At 42.4% G+C, this 22,584-nt stretch overlaps 1 protein-coding gene and 1 non-coding gene across 2 annotated transcripts in view; both read left to right on the top strand.

The window, feature by feature from the left end:
- The first annotated feature begins 1,945 nt into the window (after nucleotides 1-1,945).
- The window catches only part of SRD5A2 (steroid 5 alpha-reductase 2), a 28,035-nt gene continuing 7,396 nt past the window's right edge, over nucleotides 1,946-22,584 (top strand). Inside the window, exons 1-2 of the mRNA XM_049784215.1 lie at nucleotides 1,946-2,351; nucleotides 20,763-20,926. Coding sequence (XP_049640172.1) covers nucleotides 2,056-2,351; nucleotides 20,763-20,926 — 460 coding nt within the window. The 5' untranslated portion in view covers nucleotides 1,946-2,055. The remainder of the gene's footprint in view (nucleotides 2,352-20,762; nucleotides 20,927-22,584) is intronic.
- Nucleotides 13,748-13,911, top strand: LOC126025439 (U1 spliceosomal RNA). Its single transcript, XR_007501444.1, has one exon. It is a non-coding gene; the product is annotated as a U1 spliceosomal RNA (small nuclear RNA).

The following is a 22,584-nucleotide window of genomic DNA, read 5'->3' as shown; positions in this document are numbered from 1 at the left end:
GGAAGAGAAGACACTTGGTAGTGAGCAAAAGAACCCAGTGGGGAGAAGGTGGGCCAGGGAGGTCGACCAGGGCTCGGCAAGAGGAAAGTCAGCTTCGAGGAAGAAGCCAGGTCCAAAGAGCAGGGGCCGGAGAGATAGATAGCAGAGCGATAGGGTGTTTGCCTTGCATGCGGCCAACCCGGAAGGGACCTTGTTCGATTCCCAGCATTCCATAAGATCCCCTAGCCTGCCAGGGCTTATTTCTGAGTGCAGAGCCAGGAGTGACTCCTGAGCCCCGCTGGAGGTGGCCCAATAACCAACCAACCAACCAACCAACTTAAAAACAAGAGAAGAAGAGAAAGGGGTGGGAAACAGAGGAGGGGATTGGTGGAGTTAAAGTTAAAGGACCCCGATTCAATATTTGAGGAGAGCTTGATAATGAGGAGCAGAGACCCCCCCCTTCCCCAGACCGCCTTGCAGTTATCAGAGACTCAGGTCTATGTCTTAGAGCTGGGGCGCGGGGCGCACAGGTGAGGAAGTGTCATGGGGGGGGGGGGGAACCATAGGAACGCCCAAGTGATGTGGGTTAGATAGAACCCAATCTTCAGCCGCCTCCCAACTCTGGGTTTTTTTTCCCAGATCCGTTTTCTTTCTTTCTTTTCTTTTCTTTTCTTTTCTTTTCTTTTCTTTTCTTTTCTTTTCTTTTCTTTTCTTTTCTTTTCTTTTCTTTTCTTTTTCTTTTTTTGGTTTTTGGGCCACACCCAGCGTTGCTCAGGGGTTACTCCTGGCTGTCTGCTCAGAAATAGCTCCTGGCAGGCACGGGGGACCCTATGGGACACCGGGAATCGAACCAACCACCTTTAGGTTCTAGATCGGCTGCTTGCAAGGCAAACACCGCTGTGCTATCTCTCCGGGCCCCCAGATCCGTTTTCTAACAAGGCATCCAAGAACGCTTGGATCCAAGAAGGCGTGCGTAACCGCGGAAGTGCGTCTGGGCTGCCCTATCCACCTTCCACCCCTAAGTCTCGTGTCCCCCTCCCCCAAAAGTCCTCGTCGTCCTCCGTTCGCCCTCCACCTCCTCCAAGGGGAAGTGCCCTTCTGGCTCTGGGGCTGGATGGGGGAGGGGGGAGAGACAGAGAGACAGAGAGAGACTGAGAGGAGAGAGGGGGGGGGGAGGGAAGAGGGGAGAGAGAAAAAGAGGGGAGAAAGAGGAGAGAGGAAGAGAGAGGAGAGAGGAAGAAAGAGAGAGAGAGGAGAAAGACAGGAGAGAGGAGAGAGAAAGAGAGGGGAGAGAGGAGAAAGAGGAGAGAGAAAGAGAAAGAGGAAAGAAGAGTGGAGAGAGGAGAGCGGAGAGAGAAAGGGGAGAGGAGAGAAAGAGGAGAAAGGAGAAAGAAGAGGGGAGAGAGGGAGAAAGAGGAGAGAGAAAGAGAAAGAGGAAAGAAGAGTGGAGAGAGGAGAGCGGAGAGAGAAAGGGGAGAGGAGAGAAAGAGAGGAGAAAGGAGAAAGAAAGGGGAGAGAGGAGAAAGAGAAGAGAGAAAGAGAAAGAGGAAAGAAGAATGGAGAGAGGAGAGCGGTGAGAGAAAGGGGAGAGGAGAGAAAGAGGAGAAAGGAGAAAGAAAGAGGGGAGAGAGGAGAAAGAGAAGAGAGAAAGAGAAAGAGGAAAGAAGAGTGGAGAGAGGAGAGCGGTGAGAGAAAGGGGAGAGGAGAGAAAGAGGAGAAAGGAGAAAGAAAGAGGGGAGAGAGGAGAAAGAGAAGAGAGAAAGAGAAAGAGGAAAGAAGAGTGGAGAGAGGAGAGCGGTGAGAGACAGGGGAGAGGAGAGAAAGAGGAGAAAGGAGAAAGAAAGAGGGGAGAGAAGAGGGAGAAAGGAGAGTGGAGGAAGGGAAGGAGGGAGGGAGGGAGAGAAAGAGTGAGAGAGAGACAGAGAGAGAGACAGAGAGAGACACAGAGAGAGAGAGACAGAGAGAGAGAGACAGAGAGACTGGAGGAATGGAGAGGCGGGAGCCCCAGCCGAAGGGGCGGACTCGGGGTGGCGTCTGGCTCTCCCTCCATAAAGGGGCGCGCTCTCCTGCCGAGCCATGGTCAGCGGCGCGATGCCCGACGGCTGCCAGCAGACCCCGATGGTGGCGGGCAGCGCCCTGCTGGCCCTCCTGGGGCCCCTGGCATTGTACCAGGTGACGCCCCAGGCTTACGGCAAGCACTCCAGGAGCCCCGCGTCGGCCACCGCGCTCCTGCCCGCCCGCACCGCTTGGTTCCTGCAGGAGCTGCCAGCGTTCGTGGTACCCGCGGGGATGCTGGCCAGGGAACCCCGAACCCTCTCCGGGCCGCCTGCCGGGCTGCTGCTGGGGCTCTTCTGCGCGCATTACTTCCACAGGTAGTGTTGGATGCCCCCGAGCATCCATCCCCTTGGCCGGAGCACACCTGGATTCCCTCCTGGGCGGGACGGGGTGCAGCGAGCTGCAACCCAGACACCCTGACTTTTGCTCCCTCCCACCCCGGCATCTGGGGACCGCTCTAGGTCTGAGCTCCAAAGTAGTCTATGCCAGGAGGTTTAAAATGTTTTATTTTATTTTATTTTATTTTATTTTTTTTGCGTTTTTTTTTTTGTGCCCACCTGAGCCCAGCTGGGAATTTGGGTGGCACTGGGCAGGACAGCGGGTTCCAAGTCCTTTTTGGATGATGCTTCATTGCAGGGGGCTCGGGGTGGCAAAGTGGAAAGTGGGTCCTTTTAGTTTTCTCTGTGTTGTGGTTGCTGGCTCGGAGACCCCTAAAATCTGGCCCAGAGCATTCCCACCGCCACGCATCTAGGCTCCACGCAAGAAGGCGGGTGCGCGCCCAGGACCAGATTAAATCTGCGCCCCACATGGTTTCTAAAAAGTGTGCCTTTGGATTGGACCTGGACATTGGGGTGCAGCACTGGGAGAATGGATACCCTACTCCTCACTCTCCCACCATTGCACCCCCAAGACCCCAAACTTATAAATACAAAATAAACTCCCTGGGGGGGATGAAGGGAAGAATGCGCGCTCAGTGGCCGCTGTCTTCTAGCAGTCAGGTCTGCGCTTAGGCTACCTCATAGCAAAAGAAACTCAACAGGAAAAGACTGAAAAATAAAAAGATGATTGGGGGGATGGAGCGACAGCACAGCGGGGAGAGTGTTTGCCTTGAAGGCGGCAATCAGGGTTCCATCCCCGGCATCCCATAGGGTCCCCCCAAGCGAATCTGACTGGAGTAATTCCTGAGCGCAGAGCCAGAAGTAATCTCTGAGCGACACTTGGTGTGGCCCCCTAACTCCCCCACCCCAATTGGATTCTGAACCCTACCCGTGAGACTCAGCAGTTCGAGGCCCTTTCACCATATTAAGTAGACAGACTTCTAAAGCCAGGAGAGAACAGCGCGTACGCTGTGGAGGACACTTGCCAAAGCAAATATAGCAACATTTGGGTAAAGAATTTCTAGAGTTAAAATACGAAAGCGCTTCGGATAAGAAATGAGGAGCAAGAGTAATACCCCGGGAGCAAAAGGGTTAGGGGTAAGAGTAGGGATGGGGAGGGGGAAAGTGAAGGCACCCATCTTTTGCCTAAGCCTCTCAGTTTTGGGATGGTTTTAGTTGGTTTGTTTAAACGTTCACGTTTTGATATTATTGCTCTCAGGCAACTCACTTGGGGTGAGGGGGTGAGGAGAGATGATAAGACAGCGAATTGGGCACTTGCCTAGCAAGAGGTAGACCAGGGTTTCATCCCTGGCATCCCGGATGGTCCCCAGAATCTGCCAGGAGCAGTGATTCGTGAGCCCAGAGCCAGGAGTAACCCCTGAGCACCTCTGGGAATGGGGATGAGGGTGGAGGAAGGATAAGCATGCGCAAACAATTAAGATGAAGAGTTGAAAATGAGTGTCCTCCCTTGTAATAATAATTTTCAGACACAAAAGAGAAAAGAGCTGGAAGTTCCAGCTCACCTCAGGAAGCTCACCACAAAGAGTGATGAGTTTAGTTAGAGAAATAACTACATTTTGAACTGTCCTAATATTGAGAATGTATGAGGGAAATGTAGAGCCTGTTTAGGGTACAGGCGGGGGTTGGGTGGGGAGGAGGGAGATTTGGGACTTGGGTGATGGGAATGTTGCACTGGTGATGGGTGGTGTTCCATTTATGACTGAAACCCAAACACAATCATGTATGTAATCAAGGTGTTTAAATAAAAAAAAATGGAGAAAAGAAAAAGAAGAAAAAAAAAAAAAGAAAATGAGTGTCCTTATCCTAAAACTTTATTGCAAGCCTGATGTGGACACGCTCAGAGCTACTTCTCCATCACTGTAGTTTTTCCAGATGTGAGCAACTTCATTTGCTGAGGAAGAAAGTTACTGTTACCTGGTGCAGCGACTTTTGTTCTTAGGATGCTTGGACTAGAAATGTGACAGAATAGGGTTCTACTCAATTTCTTTATTTTTCTTTTTTTAAAAACTTTATTTATTGAGTGATTGGTTGTTGGGCCACACCCAGCGACACTCAGGAGTTACTCCTGGCTCTGTACTCAGAAATGGCACCTGGCAGGCTGGGGGAACAGGTGCCCTACCACTGTGCTATCTCTCCAGCCCCTACTCAATTTCGGATTTCTTTTAATCTCCAGGTTAACTACTGTCCGTGAACACCAGTTCTTTAATGAGGTCATTTTGTGCGAGTGATTTGTGTTTTCTGGCAGTCCTAGTAACAAAAACATTTAGACTCGCTTTTAAAACTAAAAGGCACTCGGTACAATTATGACAATATTCTTCCAAACCAAGGGACTAATGACCTTATTAAAAGCAGCACGGTCACACTGTTCATCTGGCCCTCTTCGGTGGAAAATAGACAATTTCAGCAAAGGGTTGTGGAGTTGGTTCTGACTAAGGGTAAACTGCTCACCTGCAAACCATGTCAGAGGCAGGAAGATGGGAAAGTCACTCTCCACCCAATGCTCCTTTCTTTGAGCCAAATGACATGGATGATTCTCAAGCCACCTCACCTAGGTAGACTGTGTTCTCATGTATCACATCCACCTTGCAGAAAAAAGAAAAGATTGGAACAAGAAAAGGTTTCAAAATTCACTCGAGGTCATGCAATCAGGTGGGAAAGCAAGCTTCATTCAAATCCTAGGACATTTAATCCACTTCTAGACTACTTAGCAATCACCATCAGCTTTTAAAGCATTTTTTTAAATTGCTTTTTAAAGCATTTTTATTGTCTTTTTCCTTTATAAAAAACTTGTAATGATTACTTTCTAAAAAATGAGTCCTCACTAAAGAAAACTAAATCCTAAAGAAAGAGAAAATACAAGTAGTTCAAAATTTCAGCACTTAGGTTTAATAGTTCAGGCGAAGCATTTCTATCAAGACTTATTTTTCTTAGTAGAGGTTTCCAGTGGTTATAGTGGTTATAGTTCTGCTTAGCTCTCTAACATTTTGTAAGTATTGTCTCACATTGTCATTTTGCTAAACATTTTGGTAACTACCACTTAATGACTTCTTGCTGTTTCATCTCAGGTACAAACACATAATTTGCCCCGGGGGAAGTACAGGGTGAACTTTTTGCATCCGAATTCTTTTTGAGAAGATAAGGCTGTTTCCTTAGATTAGATTTCCCCAGGAGCAATACATAGGCTTTTTACAATATTTAGGTTTTAGGAGTTCTTTGGTTGGTAATGAAGATAGAGTAAGGTAAAAGCCTAAATTTGTATTATTTCCCCTTACTCCTAGACCTGTTACTCTATACAATAAAGATTAAGAAGGTGGTACAAAGAAGTCTTAGGAAAAAGGCCAGGTTAGGTGTGATTCAGACCCTTGAAAATGATCCCTTAGGGACTGTTGAGAACAAGGTGTCCCATGAATGGAATCAAAACTGTGCTTTTCCTAGATATACAAAAGTGACATAGTAATGACTTTTAAAAAGGCAAGGATTTTTGTCTCAGTTTTCAGAACTGTGCCCGAATGTACAGAAATGTGCCAGTTCATAGCTGGTTCACTCCCAAATGAGTCAATGTGGGAATGAATATGATTTCTGACAGGAAGATAGGCAGTTAGGGCTTGGGGAGAGAAACACTCACTCATTCGGAAATCCTTTTAGACTTATCAGTTAGATCACTCTTCTCTCTTTAGAATGGATTGTTGTAGACCTTGGAGTGGGTTAGTGATGTATAAATGATAGCTGTGCAAGTATTATGCCTCATCCCATTGTCAGACTTGTTGGAGTTTGAGATCTTTCTCCCCTCGCTGACTTTGCCTATAGTTCACGTAATTGAAAACCTAGTTCAAAAAATATAGTCCATAGGGGCTGGAGAGATAGCATGGAGGTAAGGTGTTTGCCTTACATGCAGAAGGATGGTGGTTCGAATTCCGGCATCCCATATGGTCCCCTAGCCTGCCAGGAGCGATTTCTGAGCATAGAACCAGGAGTAACCCCTGAGCATGCCGGATGTGACCCAAAAAAGCCAATATATATATATATATGTATATATATGTATATATAGTCCAAAAACTCTAGTCCAAGTCAACGAGGAATGCCCAGGAATGACCCTTTGCCCACTGGCCCTTTGCCACCCTTTTCATTTTGTCAAGACTTGGTGTCCTCACCTCCTTGCTAGTGGCAGCCATGTTTTGTTGAAGCTGTGAACTCGACCTTGGCATTTGCATAAAAAAATCTCTTTCAGAAAAAGCTGTCTCTATTGTAAAAATTGCAGGTGGACTCATCTATGCATACCCAGAAGCAAAGAGCAATCTATGTGCCAGGATCTATTTGATTTCAGGGACCTCTCTCTCAAGGTTTAACTGACTAAAGGAAACGGGTTTTCTAATGGGCACATGAAAACATGGCTCCCGGAAGTTGCCATCTTGCTTTTCCTGACCAGTGTATTCTGAATCAGCTTGACTTTCTCCCATATCCTCAAGATTCAGGGTAGCCCATTCTCCTCTGAGAAGCTTTCTTGAAAATCCAGGCCTGATGCTATCTTTAAGACTTTCACAGTGGCCAGTATTGCCTTCACTCACACACTGGATAGGAAGTACCATGTTCTGGTTTAAGGAAACTTCATTTTCTTCATTCTCCTCAGTATACAGAAACAAAACAGCAGAAATGTGAGTACTTTAGGGGCAAGAACCATGTGGACCTCCAGTCTCCCAAAAATTCATCTCTGCTGACCCTCTCTCAGGTCTGAGGGTTCCATGTCTCAAATACTTAGAAACAATTAAATTCCATGAAGGAAACTGTTCTTTGGCGGAGATCCTAAGGATGATTAATACACTCTATTGAGAATAATCTAAACAGATATCTCTTCTTACAGATTGGGAAGAAAGACCAGCTCAAGATGAAGTACATTTTATGGTCATTTAACAAGATAGTCAGAACATTTACGAGGCATAATAGGGATCAATTAGGATGATCTAAACTATTCTTGAGCCTGGGAGTCAGAAAACTTTTTCTGTAAAAAGCTGGATAAATTATTTTAGGCTTTTTCTGAACTCTCTTGGTGTAGCATAAAAGAGGCCACAGATAAAATGTACATAGAAGAAGGTGGTTGTGGTCCAAATAAAGTTATTTACAAAACTAGGCAAGGACCTGCCTTTGGCTCTGGGCCATACTTTTCTAGCCTCTCCTCAAGAAATGTATGAATGTGATAATTTTGTAATAAAATTTTATTAGAGAGTGAACTGTGGTCATATGCCAGAAAATTTCCTCTACCTTTAAGCAGAAATTTGCAAATGAATATTTTCTGAGAGTTCCGTATTGCCTTTTTTTTTGAGAGTCTCGTATTGTAAGTCTTTTTTTTTTTTTTCTTATCAATATCTTGTGGGAAATAGGAAGAAGATTCTTATTTTATGCTATAGGTGGGACGACCTTATAGGGACTTTGAAATCAATAGAGTGATATTTGCCAACAAATTAAAACAGACTTTTTAGATATAGACGATGATTGCATGGAAGAAGAACCAAATTTGTGCTTGTATTTGTTTTGTTTTGTTTTTCTGGACCAACAGGCTACATTCAAAGCTTTCTTCTATCTCTCTGTTCAGCTTCCTTCCTTCCTTCTTTCCTCCCTTCCCCTTTCTTTCTCTTCCTTCCTTCCTTCCTTCCTTCCTTCCTTCCTTCCTTCCTTCCTTCCTTCCTTCCTTCCTTCCTTCCTTCCTTCCTTCCTTCCTTCCTTCCTCCCTCCCTCCCTCCCTCCCTCCCTCCCTCCCTCCCTCCCTCCCTCCCTCCCTTCCTTCCTTCCTTCCTTCCTTCCTTCCTCCCTCCCTCCCTCCCTCCCTCCCTCCCTTCCTTCCTTCCTTCCTTCCTTCCTTCCTTCCTTCCTTCCTTCCTTCCTTCCTTCCTTCCTTCCTCCCTCCCTCCCTCCCTCCCTTCCTCCCTTCCTCCCTCCTCCCTCCCTCCCTCCCTCCCTCCTTCCTTCCTTCCTTCCTTCCTTCCTTCCTTCCTTCCTTCCTTCCTTCCTTCCTTCCTTCCTTCCTTCCTTCCTTCCTTCCTTCCTTCCTTCCTTCCTTCCTTCCATTTCCTCCTTCTTTCTTTTCTCCCCCTCTTACTTTCTTCTATTTCCTGTGGTATTTCCGACCAAACTCAGGCCAGCTGTATGCAAGGCAGGCATTGTGTCTGTGATATTTACCTCTCCAGCCTTGATTCTTTACCAGAATTCCATATGCTCATAACTAAGCCAGTACACAATGGGGACACGAAAGAAGTATCATACCAGGTGCTTGCTCCCTAGAGTAAAGGCGGGAAAGAATTTTCTGTTAAAGAGTGCCTGTTACTCTTTTGGTTTTAAAGTTGGCGGGGTCACTACACCAATTTGAGAGGCTCAGAAAGGTGGGACAGAAGAGAGGGACATAGAGATCTACTAGGAGACAGAGTGATGCTCCTAAACTTGCAAGTCATTCTGATGTCTGGGTTTGCAGGACTGAAAGCAATTGGATGGGCGTCTTTGAGGGAGTCTGAGAACTGCACACCCTTTCCCCACCCCTGCTCTAGAGAAGGACATTCACCAGGCAGGAGTGGGAGTTGGGGTGGTTTTGGTGACTAGGTAGAATATAAAAGTCACATACTGATTTCTGCCCAAGCCTGGCATTTGATTCTGGAACCTGGTGTACTTCCCACTTGGCTTTTTGATTCCTTGCCGTGTGTGGCAACAGGGACATCAAAGTCTGAGCTCAAATGGTTAGAAATTGTTTCTGTGCCCAGCTCAGGATCCCTTAACAAGACTCAGCTCGCCATAGGAGCTCTAACATTTTAAACCCTCTCAACTGAAGCCAAAAATGCAATTTGCCTTACATTGGGTTATGGCAGGGGAGAAAGGGAAATGCAAAAGTCTTAACTATCGAGGTCTGGGTGTTCTAGGAATTAAGTTACATGTTTTACATCGGGCTTTCTCTCTTATTTGTTGTTGACATGATCATTTATGTCATTTCCCAAGTGACTGTGCTTTATTTGCTGCAGTAATTGAGGAGAGAGTGGAGTGATGATGGGCAATCACCTGTGCTTGTCTACAAATGATACTCTCTATCCAGATGTGCTGGGGGGAATTATGATGTGCAATCCAGCAAGGAAGTCATTTTTAGTGACTGATAATTAAAATTGTCCTATGCTCCAGGTGTTCCACTTTCTAGTACTTTTCTCTTCCTCCTCCTCCTCCTTTCCTCTTCCTCCTCCTCCTTCCCCACCTCCTCCCCCCCAACTCTTTCTTCTCTTCCTCCTCCTCCTCTTCCTCCTCCTTCTCCTCCTTCTATGGGCTATCCCTGAAGATGCTCAGGGGTTATTTCTGGCTTTGTGCTCAGGAATCTCTTCTGGAAACCATATGGGATCCCAGGGATTGAACCAAATTGGCTTCTTGCAAGGCAAACTCCCTCCCTGCTGTGCTATTGCTCTTCTTAATTTTCCTCTTCTTAATCCCAAGTAACTTTATGTCTATGCCTTAATATCAGTACCTAATATGATAGACTCTAGGACATTTTCAAATTTCTTCAATTATACTTGTTTCATGTTGTCAAGGTTGATGTAAAAATATCATGGAGAAAAATAAGGCAAGTTTCTTTTTTTATTTTTTCTGACCAATGAATATCTCTCAAATTCTTTCCTGTATTGAGTCTCCTTTTTGCTTCTTTCCGCCTCTCTCTGCTCTTTTAAAACAGCAATAAAAATATTCGTGTTTTGGTGATATTCTTTGCTGGTCAAAAGTTACAAATCTAATAAACAAATAAAAAATCCAGTGTACTTTGGAAATCATTGTTCCTAAATAAAAAAGAAAACAAAAACAAACCAAAACCCTAGTGTACTCAGTTTTTTGCTTCCTTATGGTTGAATTTCAAAATTCGATATGTAATCTGGACATAAGTATATGCTTTGCAAATATTTTCCTCTAGTTTGGATGGCTTGTAAGTATACATTTTTGACAAAGTCCAATTTTTTTATTGTGTTTATATTTATGGTGTCAAATCTAAGAAATCTTTGCCCAAGTGAAGACTGCAAGGATTATCTTTTATGGTTTCTTTGTGTGTGTGTGTGTAACATTCATAGCTTCAGATTTTGTTTTGATCTAATTACATTGATTTCTATAATATTAGGAGTCAAAATAAATCAAATAATTTCTAATCCAGTACCAATTGTTGAAAAATACTTTTATTTCTGTGATTTTATTTTATTTTATTTCTGTTCCTATACCTCTCATATGAGCAGATACTTAACTAGAAAATGGCAAATAATACCAAAAGATGCTAATAATTTCCTAATCACTAGTTATTAGGAAAATGCTAGTTAAACTACAAGGGCTATTACTATGCACCATCTAGAAGAACTAAAAAGAAAAAAACCTGGACATACCAAGTGTTCGTCTGAGTAGAGGCCCTATACTATAGAGCCTAGAACTCTTTTTTTTTTTTTTTTTTTTTTTTTTTTTTTGGTTTTTAGGCCACACCTGGTGATGCTCAGGGGTTACTTCTGGCTATGAGCTCAGAAATTGCTCCTGGCTTGAGGCACCATATGGGACGCTGGGGGACCAAATCAAGATCCGTCTTGGGTCAGCCGTCTGCAAAGCAAATGCCCTACTGCTGTGCCACTGCTCTGGCCCCCATTTGTTTTGTTTTGTTTTGTTTTAGGGCCCCACCTACGTTGCTTAGGAGTGGCTCCTGGTTCTGCTCTCAGAAATCACTTTGGACAGGCTCAGGATGCAGGAAATCGAACCCTGTCTGTCTCTGGTTGGCGGTTTGCAAAGCAAATGCCCTACCACAGTGCTATCACTCTAGCCCTGTAGAACTCTTATGCATTATAAAATGACAACCACTTTGGAAAATATTTAATTAGTCTTTAAAAATTTTAATACAAACACAAACGCATCATATGACTGAACCATTACATTGCTAGCTATATCGCCCTGAAAAGTAAAAGCACATGTTCATAAAAAGATGTTTTGGCTGATATTAATGTAATCACTATGGTTTTCTTTTTACTAGTTAACACATACATTTACTTTCCCCATTAAACTTTTAATATGTTTCTGGTTGTTTTATGCTCAACTCTGACAATTTGTTTTTCATTTGTGAGCACTACAATATTTATAGCCAATGAAGTTATTTGCATAGTTTTGCTGAAATCTATCCTACAAGGATTTGTTTTTATTTATCTCCTGTTACTCGTTTTCATTTTCTCTTTAGCTTTCACCTATAGGATTGGGTGCTGTTTTATTCCATTTTGTATTTTTTTATTAGTTCATTATTTATAACTTTTTTCTTTTGTTAGTTTGTTTTAAGTTTTATGGCATTTATCTTAGGTTAATCAAGTCTGCCTGCAAGTAGTATGAGAATATAAAATGACTGCTTTTTTTTCTCTATGCTTAACCTTAATTTTTGTTTTGCTTTTAATAATATATATTTTTAAATGTTATGTACTAGGTTTTACAATATTGTCAATGGTAGAGTTTCATGCAGAAAACATCTCAGCACCACACTCTTTTTTTTTTTTTTTTTGGGTCTCTGGGTCACACCCTGCAGTGCTTAGGGGTTACTCCTGGCTCCATGCTCAGAAATCACTCCTGGCAGGCTGGGGGACCATTTGGGATGCCGGGATTCAAACCACCGTCCTTCTGCATGTGAGGCAAATGCCTTACCTCCATGTGATCTCTCCGGCCCCACAGCATCACACTCTTAATCAGTGTGTTCGCTTTCTTCCAGCATTTCCCCAATGTCCTTCCCCTCCACATCCCCTCTTTTTCCTCAAGATCAGCTTCAACATTATCACTTTATTTCTACTACAAAATGCTTCAAAGATGGGCCAGAGTGATAGCACAGTGGGGAGGGCGTTTGCCTTGCACACCACTGACCCGGATTTGATCCCGGTATCCCATATGGTTCCACAAGCCTGCTGGGGGTGATTCCTGAGCACAGAGCCAGGAGTAAGCCCTGAGCACTGCCAGGTGTGGCCCCCAAACACAAACCAAAACAATAAAAACTTCGAAGTTAAAAACCATTAAAATCTAACTATTGTTTTAACTTAAATCAATGGGGTCATCCTCCCTGCTTGGTGCTGAAGGTTGGGTGGGGTGTCATGGCTGATAATATCGTGGAAATGAGAGTAGCCTGAAGATGGGGTGATTTTGTTTTATTTGTTTGCTTAAAACATGGGCGCACAGAGTAATTTTTTTTTTTTCTGAAAAGGGGTAAACAAGTTTGGGAATCTCTGGTTTGAATAGATGATTGTTTTTATTTATTTACTTATTTATTTTTAAGTTGATTATTTTTAAAAGGCATTGAAATAATTTGACCAAATCCATGTCGTTACCATTTCTGATGTTACTCAGTTTATTTGTTTATTTTTTGTTTTTATTTATTTATTTAGTTTATTTCTGTTTTTTTGTTTGTTTTTTTCTTACTTTTTTTTTTTTTTTGAAAGTTGAGCCATACTTGAGGGCTCTGTGCTCATGGTAGCAGTGCTCAGGTAACCTTGCAATGCTGGGAGAATGAACCTGGGTCGGCTGCATGCAAGGCAAGAGCTTTACCCTCTAAATTATTTCTTTTTTTTTTTTTTTTTGTGGTTTTTGGGTCACACCCGGCAGTGCTCAGGGGTTATTCCTGGCTCCAGGCTCAGAAATTGCTCCTGGCAGGCACGGGGGACCATATGGGGCGCCGGGATTCGAACCGATGACCTCCTGCATGAAAGGCAAATGCCTTACCTCCATGCTATCTCTCCGACCCTCTAAATTATTTCTTTGACTCCTGATGCTCTTCGTTCTTGTTCCAAATTTCTATCTAGAATTTGTTTTTTGCCTTGAATTTATTCTTTCAGAACATTTCTTTCACATTGTGTATCCTTGCAGATGCTGTTAAGTGCCTCTTACGTTTTTGAAGATGTATAATACTAGGATATAGTATTCTAGAGAGAATTGTAATTTTTTAGTGCTTTAAAAAGATTGTCCCACTATTACCTGACTGAGATGACTGTCCCATTCTACATGTAGAATGTATTATATTCTACATGTATTGTTTTTATGGCAGTTTTTCATATTTTCTTCTTATCACTTAGTTCTGAGAAGCTAGATTATAATGTGTCTTAGTGAAGCTAAGTGTCACATCAGGTGACACTCAGGGGTTATTCCTGGCTCTGCACTCAGAAATTATTCCTGGCTTGGGGGACCATATGGGATGGAGCCTCGGTCTTTCCTAGGTCAGCCACGTGCAAGGAAAATGCCCTACAGCTGCGCCACCACTCTGGCCCCAAACTTCTTGAATTTTAAAGTTTAAAGTTTCCATTAAACGTGGGCAACTTATATGGACCTGGCAGGGAAGATAACATGATCACGAAGGTGGTTTCCCTAGGGCGAGGCTTATCCATTGCACTCCGGATGTGCTGACCCCTGAGATTTCCCCAAATGTGGGAAACTCGACTGCATAATTTGTGGTAGTGGGGGACTGCATTCGTGCTCTCCCCTGAAAAGAAAAAAAAACAAAAACAAAAACAAAAAACTTGGGCAACTTACATATATTAGTATTCACCTCCCGATTTCTCTTTCTTTTTGCTCAAGCATTTCAGTTGAAAATATATGAGGTCGTGTGTATATGAAACTGTCACACAATTCACATGGACTCTTTTCTCATTTGGGGGGAGGTATTCCCACATAACTGTACTCAGGGATCTCACCTGCCTCTCTGTGCAGTGGGATCACTCCTGGCTCTGTGCTCAGAGGCCATTCCTGGCTCTCTGGTCAAGTTACACCTTGTCCTGAAGTTTGAACCACTGTCACAACTGTAGTTACATATGAGGCAAATGCCTTAACCTCTGGAGTATCTTACTGGATATTTGAAAAAATATTACTCTTGGATTCTTCTTTCCTTTGTATTTCATTTTTGGAAAGCATCAATTGCATTGACTTTGAATTAATAATATTTCTTTTCTCTGGTATCTTATCTATTGTTACCTCATGCCAGGTATTTACACCTTAGATATTGTGGTTTTCATTTCAAGAAGTTTTCTTCCCCCATTTCGTTTAGTTTAGAGATCTGGAAAGTTGCCATATCTTTGTGAGTTTCAGATCCATTTGAGAGCCAGTCATCCTCACAAACAGAAACATCCTGTCTCAATATAATTTGATTGGTATTCAAGATTCATTTTGCCCACAACTCTTTCCCTCCCTCCCTCCCTCTCTCTTTCCCCCTCCTTCACTCCCTCCCTTGCTCTCCTTTTCCCTTCCTTTCTCCCTTTCCCCTTTCTTTCTTCCTTTTCATCCCTTTCCCTCCCTCCCTCCGTCCCTTCCTTCCTTCCTTCCTTTCTTCCTTCCTTCCCTCCTTCCTCCCCCCTCCCCTCCTTCCTTCCTCCTCCCTCCCTCCTTCCCTCCTTCCCTCCCTCCCTCCCTCCCTCCCTCCCTCCCTCCCTCCCTCCCTCCCTCCCTCCCTCCCTCCCTCCCTCCTTCCTTCCTTCCTTCCTTCCTTCCTTCCTTCCTTCCTTCCTTCCTTCCTTCCTTCCTTCCTTCCTTCCTTCCTTCCTTCCTTCTCTCCTTCCCTCTCACCTGATGCTCAGATGTTGCTTCTATAAGTGTTCAGAGGAGCATATGGTGCTGGGGATTGAATCTGGGCTCAGACATACAGAGTATGTGCTCATTTCACTGAACTATCATTCCAACCCCATTCTATACTATTTTTTTTAGGGGATTGTGTTTATTTTAGTGTTTTACTTTGGTATAAAATTTTCAAAAGCATATATGGATCTTCCTATTAGTCTCCTAAGATCACTTGCAGATATGAAAAATCACTTAAAGATTTGAAATTGCAGCTTTGAAAATTCCATTTCAGAGACACTTGTGCAGAGATATTGATTAGTATTTATAGGACAATAGTGACAGAATGTCTTAAAATATGAGGACAAAGGAAGAGTTGTTTCAGTAAGAAAACTGGAAAGGTGGGAAGACTGATAAATTTCTAGAAAAGGCATCCCTCTTTGGGTGTGATCTTACATGCACAAATGAGGCCTATCAGGAATGCCTAGACATCTTAGAGAAAGAGTGGGGCTCCTATGAGATGCTACAAGATTGATTTAAATGGGCATAAAGACCAGCTCCAAAAAAGGTCTTAGACTGGCTCCAAGTTTTATGCAGAGAAAATGCAATCTTTTTTCTTGCTTGGACAGAGAAATAGTCATTAGTTTTAATAGACAGTAGTTGAATTCCTTGAGCTTTTTTAGCAGGCTTCAGAAGACAGGACCATTTTTCTTCTTTATCAGTGGAAAACTGATGTCTAGAGTTAGTAAGTTGCCACAGTAATGGAATTATTTTAAAGAAGATGTTCACTTTTCTCCTCACCCTTTTCCTTTCCTTTTGTTGTTACTGTTTTGTTATTGTTGTGATGACTGGTAATCACATAATTGCCCGTTGTTCTCTTCTCACATACCTGGCTGTGGGGCTCACACATACTTGGTTGTGGTGTGGGGAACCTTGATCAATGGGGACTCCAGGCACTTGTCTTCTGGGGTAGTGCTGGTGGATGGAACTTGTGGTCTTAAACTTGAAAGTCGGGGGTTGTGCCACTGAGCCATCACCCCCCACCCACTCACTGCTCAGGTTTGATACCTAGTTCTTCTATCCTCAAATGGGGCCATAACTGAGCCTATCTTTAGGATATGGTTATAGGAGTGGGAGATGTTCCTAAAAGGCCAGTCCCTTATCTCCTACAGAAGTGGAGACTTCTCACTGCCTGCTCACAGGTCTCCTTGTTGCCACCTCAATAAGGAGGTGACAGGAGTAAATGGGTCTCTGTGGATCTGGGAAAAGAATGAACTTATTTGTCTGGGGGATGAAAGCCTAGAATCTTCCCACCTTTCCTGTACAAAACCCAGAGAGAGGATTGGGATACCTTTGCAAGTCAAGGAGTGTAGTTGCTGGTGAGGGGACTTTCTTTAGTCTTTCTAATGTGGGACTGTAGTAGAGAAAATATTTTTTTCTACAAATTTTTGTCTTGCAAGTTTCCTTGTCCTGGCAGTGAGCCTAGAGAGAGAGAGAGTCAGTTTCTTTAGAAGTTTCTGGTCTGTGCATGTTGGCCCTGAGTACGTACCAGTTCCTTGGGCTCTGTGTTGAGGAAAAGAAAAAAGGAAAAGGAAAAGAAGTGGCTGCTTTTTTCAAGTTTAATGTCTTAACTTGGACCACACTCTGGCTTTTGGGAGGGGTTGGCATCAGGCATTAGGGGGTTTGACTTAAGATGTATTAAAGCTGAGAGGTCCTTTTAGCTGGATGTTGAGTAGGGAGTTAGCTCTTTGAGTCTGAAGCCAAGGTCTGCAGGATTCTGTCTGTAGACATACATTTGAAAGTTATTCTTCTACAGATGATATCTGGAGAATGGTTGTTATCGCAGAAACAGTGGCTCTAGGGACTGGAGCTGTGGCGCAAGCGGTAGGGCATTTGCCTTGCACGTGCTCACCTAGGACAGAAACAGGGACTCTAAATAAAGAGCCCTAGGGCACACCAATATTTTAAGGTTACTGGGATAAAGAGAAAACAGTGAAGTATATGGAAAAAGTAGGGGAAAGGACCAAGGGAACGAATGGTGTGCTAGAGTTTGAAAGATCACTTTTAATGGATTGACCCATCAGATAAGAATGGATCTCAAGTGTTCTTTGGGATGTGAAAATGTGGAAGTCTTTAGTGGGTTGGCAAATAAGCATATATAGTTGGGTGGGAGAGGTGGAAGAGAGGCATAGGGTGATGACAAATATATATGACTCTTTGGAGAATTTTATAACAAAGGAAGACAGAAAAAGGAGAGCACATGAAAGGAAGATGGACTAGAAAAAGGAATTATTACTACATAAAACAAGTCAATATATACCTGGGAGTCTTGTATTTAGAGGTAGAATTTAAATTAACTTTGATTGACAATGAAGTGTGAAATTTCATATAGTGAAAAGTCATCAATAGACTTGATAATCATAGCAATAGCTTTATATTTGAAGAAGACTTAGTCAAATATGAAAACTATGCAAACTATATAATTTCTTTGGTTTAATTTGCGCTTGCAATTTCAGTTAACGCTTTCCAATAAGAGTCCCCCCAAGTGGATATTTACTTAGCAAGTGAGAGAAGATTCTACTCTTAGAGAACTTAGCAGTCTCAGTATCAAAACAAACACAAAAGAAGGGAAACTTATGATACAGGAGGAGGGAATTAAAGAAAGGTAGTCCCGACCAGGGAAACTGAGTCTCAGGCCTTTGGTGGAGCATAGGAAGGTGAAACTCATATGTAACCCCACAAAGTTCTCAGCTTATAGGACTATAGAATTTTTCTCCCTTCATTTATTCTTCATTGCTTTTTTTCCCCCTTCACCCCTCTTCATTGTTTTTGTTATCTTCATGCAACGTTTTATTTTTTTTTACAGCTTCCAGATTATCATGAGCAAAGTCATTTAGGTCAAAATAGTTTTATTTATTTATATTTATATAATATAGTTAATATTATATAATATATAATAACATTATTATACAATAAATACTTTTATTTATTTATTTAGGACTTCTGGGTCAGCAGGACTTGTGCTCTGGTGTATATGTACCAAACCTCAAATTTTGGAGGTTGGCGGGGAGGGAAGCCATACTTGGAAGTGCTCAGAGCTTACTCCTGCCTGACTCTGCACTCTGGGATCACTCCTGGTAGTGCTCAGGGGCCCATATGGGGTGGTGGGAATTGAACCCAGGGAAGCCACATAAAGGCAAGCGCCTCCCCACTGGACTATTGTCCTGGCTGAAATCTCTTTTTCTTTTCCTGCTGGGACACCCAGTTGGGCTATACTTCCCAGTCTTGTTTGCAGTTGGATGAGGTGGCAGGACAAGTGTGAGAGAAAGAGACACCACATCTAGTCTGTAATCCAGTCCTTATGGCAAACCTTCTTTATATGTTGTCATCTCCCACCACCCCCAACCTGGAAGATCTTGGGTTGCAAACAATTGAATGAATGTAAGGCAGAGCATCCCTTCTGAAAAACATCACACATTACATTTATCTTCTCGGCTCTTTAGAGTCCCAGGAATATTTTTGGGCAGATAGAAATGTGCTCTGGGTCCTTGTGGACCACATGTAAGATTGGCATGCCAACAACTAAAGTCCTACTCGCTTCTAAGGTTTTCCTTCTTGTCTTTTCTATTTTCCCCACTTAAAATTTTATATTATCTCAAGCTACTGTGGCATTAAAACAGTAAAAACTGGGCCAGAGAGATAGCACAGCGGTAGGGTGTTAGCCTTGCATGCAGCCAACCCAGGACTGAACCTCGGTTTGATTCTCGCATACCCTATGGTCCCCCAGCTTGCCAGGACTGATTTCTGAACACAGAGCCAGGAGTCACCCTAGGTGCCAGTGGGTGTGGCCCCCAAACCAAAAACCAAACCAAAACAACATCAACAACAAAAACAAAAAAAACAATTAAAAACTATTCTTATTTAGCTTTCAGCTGGAGAATAATTTTTGAGCGAGATGGAATAAGTAAGCAAAATGTTAAAATAAATAAACATCAAAATTAATAACTGAGATATAAAAATAAATAAAATAAACATTAAAACAAATAAATAAAACACCAGAACTTTAAAAACTATTCTCATTTAGATTTTAGCTTGAGAATAATTTTGAGTGAGGTAGAATAAATACAAGTTCTTTGGATGGAGTTTACTAACTAAATAATGACTTCTCTTTGGGAATGAGGGGTGAAACTCCCCTCCTTTCAGCCTGAGGAATATGGGCTATTACTATTCAAGGCTATGCAGAACTGAAAAGTGGAAAAGGGTACTAGGGTAACTTAAAATGTCCCAAAGTTTATTATACTTCCTGAGAGCACTTTCCCCTCTAGGTGAACCCAACTCCCAATTTGTTGCAAGCCTTTTCATTCTGAAAAAGTTAATTTTAATATATATATATATATTGCCAGGTCTTAATTGTGGGGGTTTAGAACCTTGGAGTTTATTTTGCTACAGCAGATAAAAATCTGTTCAGGGCTCTTGTGAACTGCATGTAAGATTAGCATGCCAGACTCATAAATATTCTGTACTCTTACCAGCTCAAGTTGGTACAGACAAGGAAGGCCTGAAGATAGGGAGCAACTGTAGGACAAATATCCATGGTTTACCAAGAATATCTATAACTTCTAGAAATACCAAATGGCTTTGAGATTTCAACACTCAGGCTATATAGGTTTTACTCAGAGAGCCTCCGAAGGATAATATTGTTAAAAATACTATCTGGTGACTTTGAGTGTCAATCAAAAACATGGCAAGTTAGATTAAAAGCTTTTCTGATCAAATGTAGATGCTTATGCAAATTCTCAAATGTATGCATACACCATTTGAACTGTGCAAACAAGTTGCAGATGAATAATTTTCTCTAGAACTGGCTATTTATGATTCAAAGAATTTGCTATAATAAAATTAAGAATGAAACATAAAAAGAAAGATAGGGAACAAAGTCTTAAGCAGGTGGAGAAAAGAGAAAAGAGGGTCTTTCTATTCAGTGACCAGGAATTATGTAATTCTCTTAGCTGTTTCTGCTATCTGATTGGTAATAATCTATGAGATCATCCAATTTGGTTGTGAAGGAGAATCTACAGCTTACAGAGCATGAGTCTTAAGTTAACCCTTGTACCATCTCTTTGGTCTTTGGAAGTTTTTTCTTGAGGGACTTTGTAGTCTACTTTTTGGTGAATGCCTCACTCTCAGAAGAAAACAGTATATTAGAGACACATGGATGGCATTTGATCGTGATAGCTATCAAAACAGCATTCATTCCCTGCCACACAGGGCAATCAGACATTATATTTTCTTTCTGGTATAATTTGAATTCCTGACAAAAGATCCCTAAAGCTTATCCTTGGCTCATAGAACTGAGTTTATGAGGATCGGATCATTCCTTTCATGACTTTTCTATTGAGAAAACAAAAAACGATAATAAATATTAATTATGTTAGATTTTATTGATTTTTTTTTTGGTTTTTGGGCCACATCCGTTATGCTCCGGGGTTACTCCTGGCTCTGTGCTCAGCAATCACTCAGGGGATCATATGGGATGCCAGGAACCAAATCTGGGTCAACCATACACAAGGCAAATGCCCTACCCAGTCCCATACTTTAGATTTTAAAGGAAGAAAACAATAGCACAGTGACTGCTCTGGGATCAGATAATTTTTGTTGTTCTTATTGCACAAAGTTTAGGGACAATTATTTTCAAGAGGGAACTCAATGTGATTGTTTGAAAATGTTCTTCTCATTGTTGAATTTTCTGTTAACAGTTCTTCCCATCCTTTCTGCCCTTTGCTATTCCAGGACATTTATTTATTCTTTGTTCAGTAGAGGAAGACCTTGTCCAGTTTTCATCGTTATTGAGGGCTTTTTTTTCTGCATGGGAAATGGACTTCTTCAAGGCTACTATCTAGCATACTGTGCTGATTATCCAGCTGAGTGGTACATGGACATTCGCTTTAGCCTGGGTAAGTCCATTCTGCCTCTTTCTTCCAGGCCTCAGGCAGTACCTCTCCCACAATCTCTCTCTCCAACCCTTCACCACCCAACTGAATGGATTCTCATTGCACTCTCTGCTTCTCCTTCAGAGACTGCTCTGCCTCGTATGTCCAACCTATACCTTCATGAAGTGCAGTCCCTCTTTTAATCTGGGACTATAAAGTCACTCACCTTCAAAGGGACTTTTCCTGACCACTTCTCTAATAACCAAGAATGGCCAGAGCCATAGTACAGTTGGGAAGGGTGTTCACCTTGCATATATCTGACCCAGGTTCAATCCCTGGTACCACACACAGTCTCTTGAGCCCCAACAAGGAGATTCCTGGGCACAGAACCAAGAGTAAGTCCTGAGCACCACTATGTGTGTCCCACACAGCCTAAAATGCTAATCATTGAATTTTGCCACTGGCCATAAGAAGAATTCAAGTATAGGAAGGTCCATGGTTTGTTCTTCATTTGGACTTAAGCAAATAATCCAAGGGCTGATTTTAAACTCTGTTCTTTTATTTTACACACCATAGTATCTCCATTAGCTTGCTACCAACAGCCTCAAGTTTTCAAGAAGACCTGCTCTGGGGTCCCTTCTTGCCCAATACATGACCCTGCTCCACAGCCACCTTTGCCCGAATGTCACAGTGACTATCTCACTGAAGACTGGCCTTGGGTCCTTCTGAGTTGTACAGTAAGTAATGCCTTTTTGCCACAAGATCACAGTCTTGTCATATGGACGATAAGGAGTGCAATCTGAATTATAGCAAACAAAACATACTAATCTTGTTTTGCTCAGGAGGACCTTGTTTTGGTATGCAGAGGACCTTGATTTACTCTTTTGACAGTAGTCAGCAAACATGGTGAAATGGCAGCACTTACTGTTATAGAAGGGAAATATTTGTGCACAATTAGAAAAGAGATTCTGGATCATTTAAATAAAATACAAAATGTTGCCCATAGGCTGAGAGTAAAGGAACTAGCTTGGTTGGGCAAAGCTGTTTTTTTTTTTTTTTTTAAATACAAGTCTGACCTTGAACTTAGGATACTTCATTGAATTTGGGCTTTAAAAATTTAAATGAAAGAAAATTTATTTAGAATATCTTTTTTTTGGGGGGGCACATCTGGCAGTGCTCAGGAGTTACTTCTGGCAGGCTCAGGGACCATATGGGATGCTGAGGATTGAACCCTGGTTGGTAACATGCAAGGCCCTCCCTACTGTACTATCCTTCCAGCTCCAAATTTCCCAAAATTGAGAACTAACAAGCAAACTTCGTAAGTACCAAAGTGTGCTTTAAACTCATACTATGACCATGTTGGAGCAGAATCTATGTCAACTCATAGCACAAGGAAAACACACACACACACACACACACACACACACACAGACGGATATGTAATGTCATCAAGCAGAAGTGAGCAATTTTTCTAGAAAGGGACCTTCATACAGAATATCATTTATATGTAGTATTAATAAAGTATAACTGCGTAAAGAAACACAATGGGAGTTCTGTCAAACACCGTTGGACCCAGAATATAGTGAGTAGATGGAAAGAAACAGAGGAAGAGAAGAAGCACAAATATGAAAGGATGGGGACCAGAGGGCCAACAAAGTCTCAGGTGCATTTGTTGTGTTAAA

This window comes from Suncus etruscus, chromosome 12, assembly GCF_024139225.1.
Source record: "Suncus etruscus isolate mSunEtr1 chromosome 12, mSunEtr1.pri.cur, whole genome shotgun sequence".
Classification (NCBI taxonomy): Eukaryota; Metazoa; Chordata; class Mammalia; order Eulipotyphla; family Soricidae; genus Suncus; species Suncus etruscus.
This window is presented reverse-complemented; position numbering and strand designations above follow the sequence as displayed.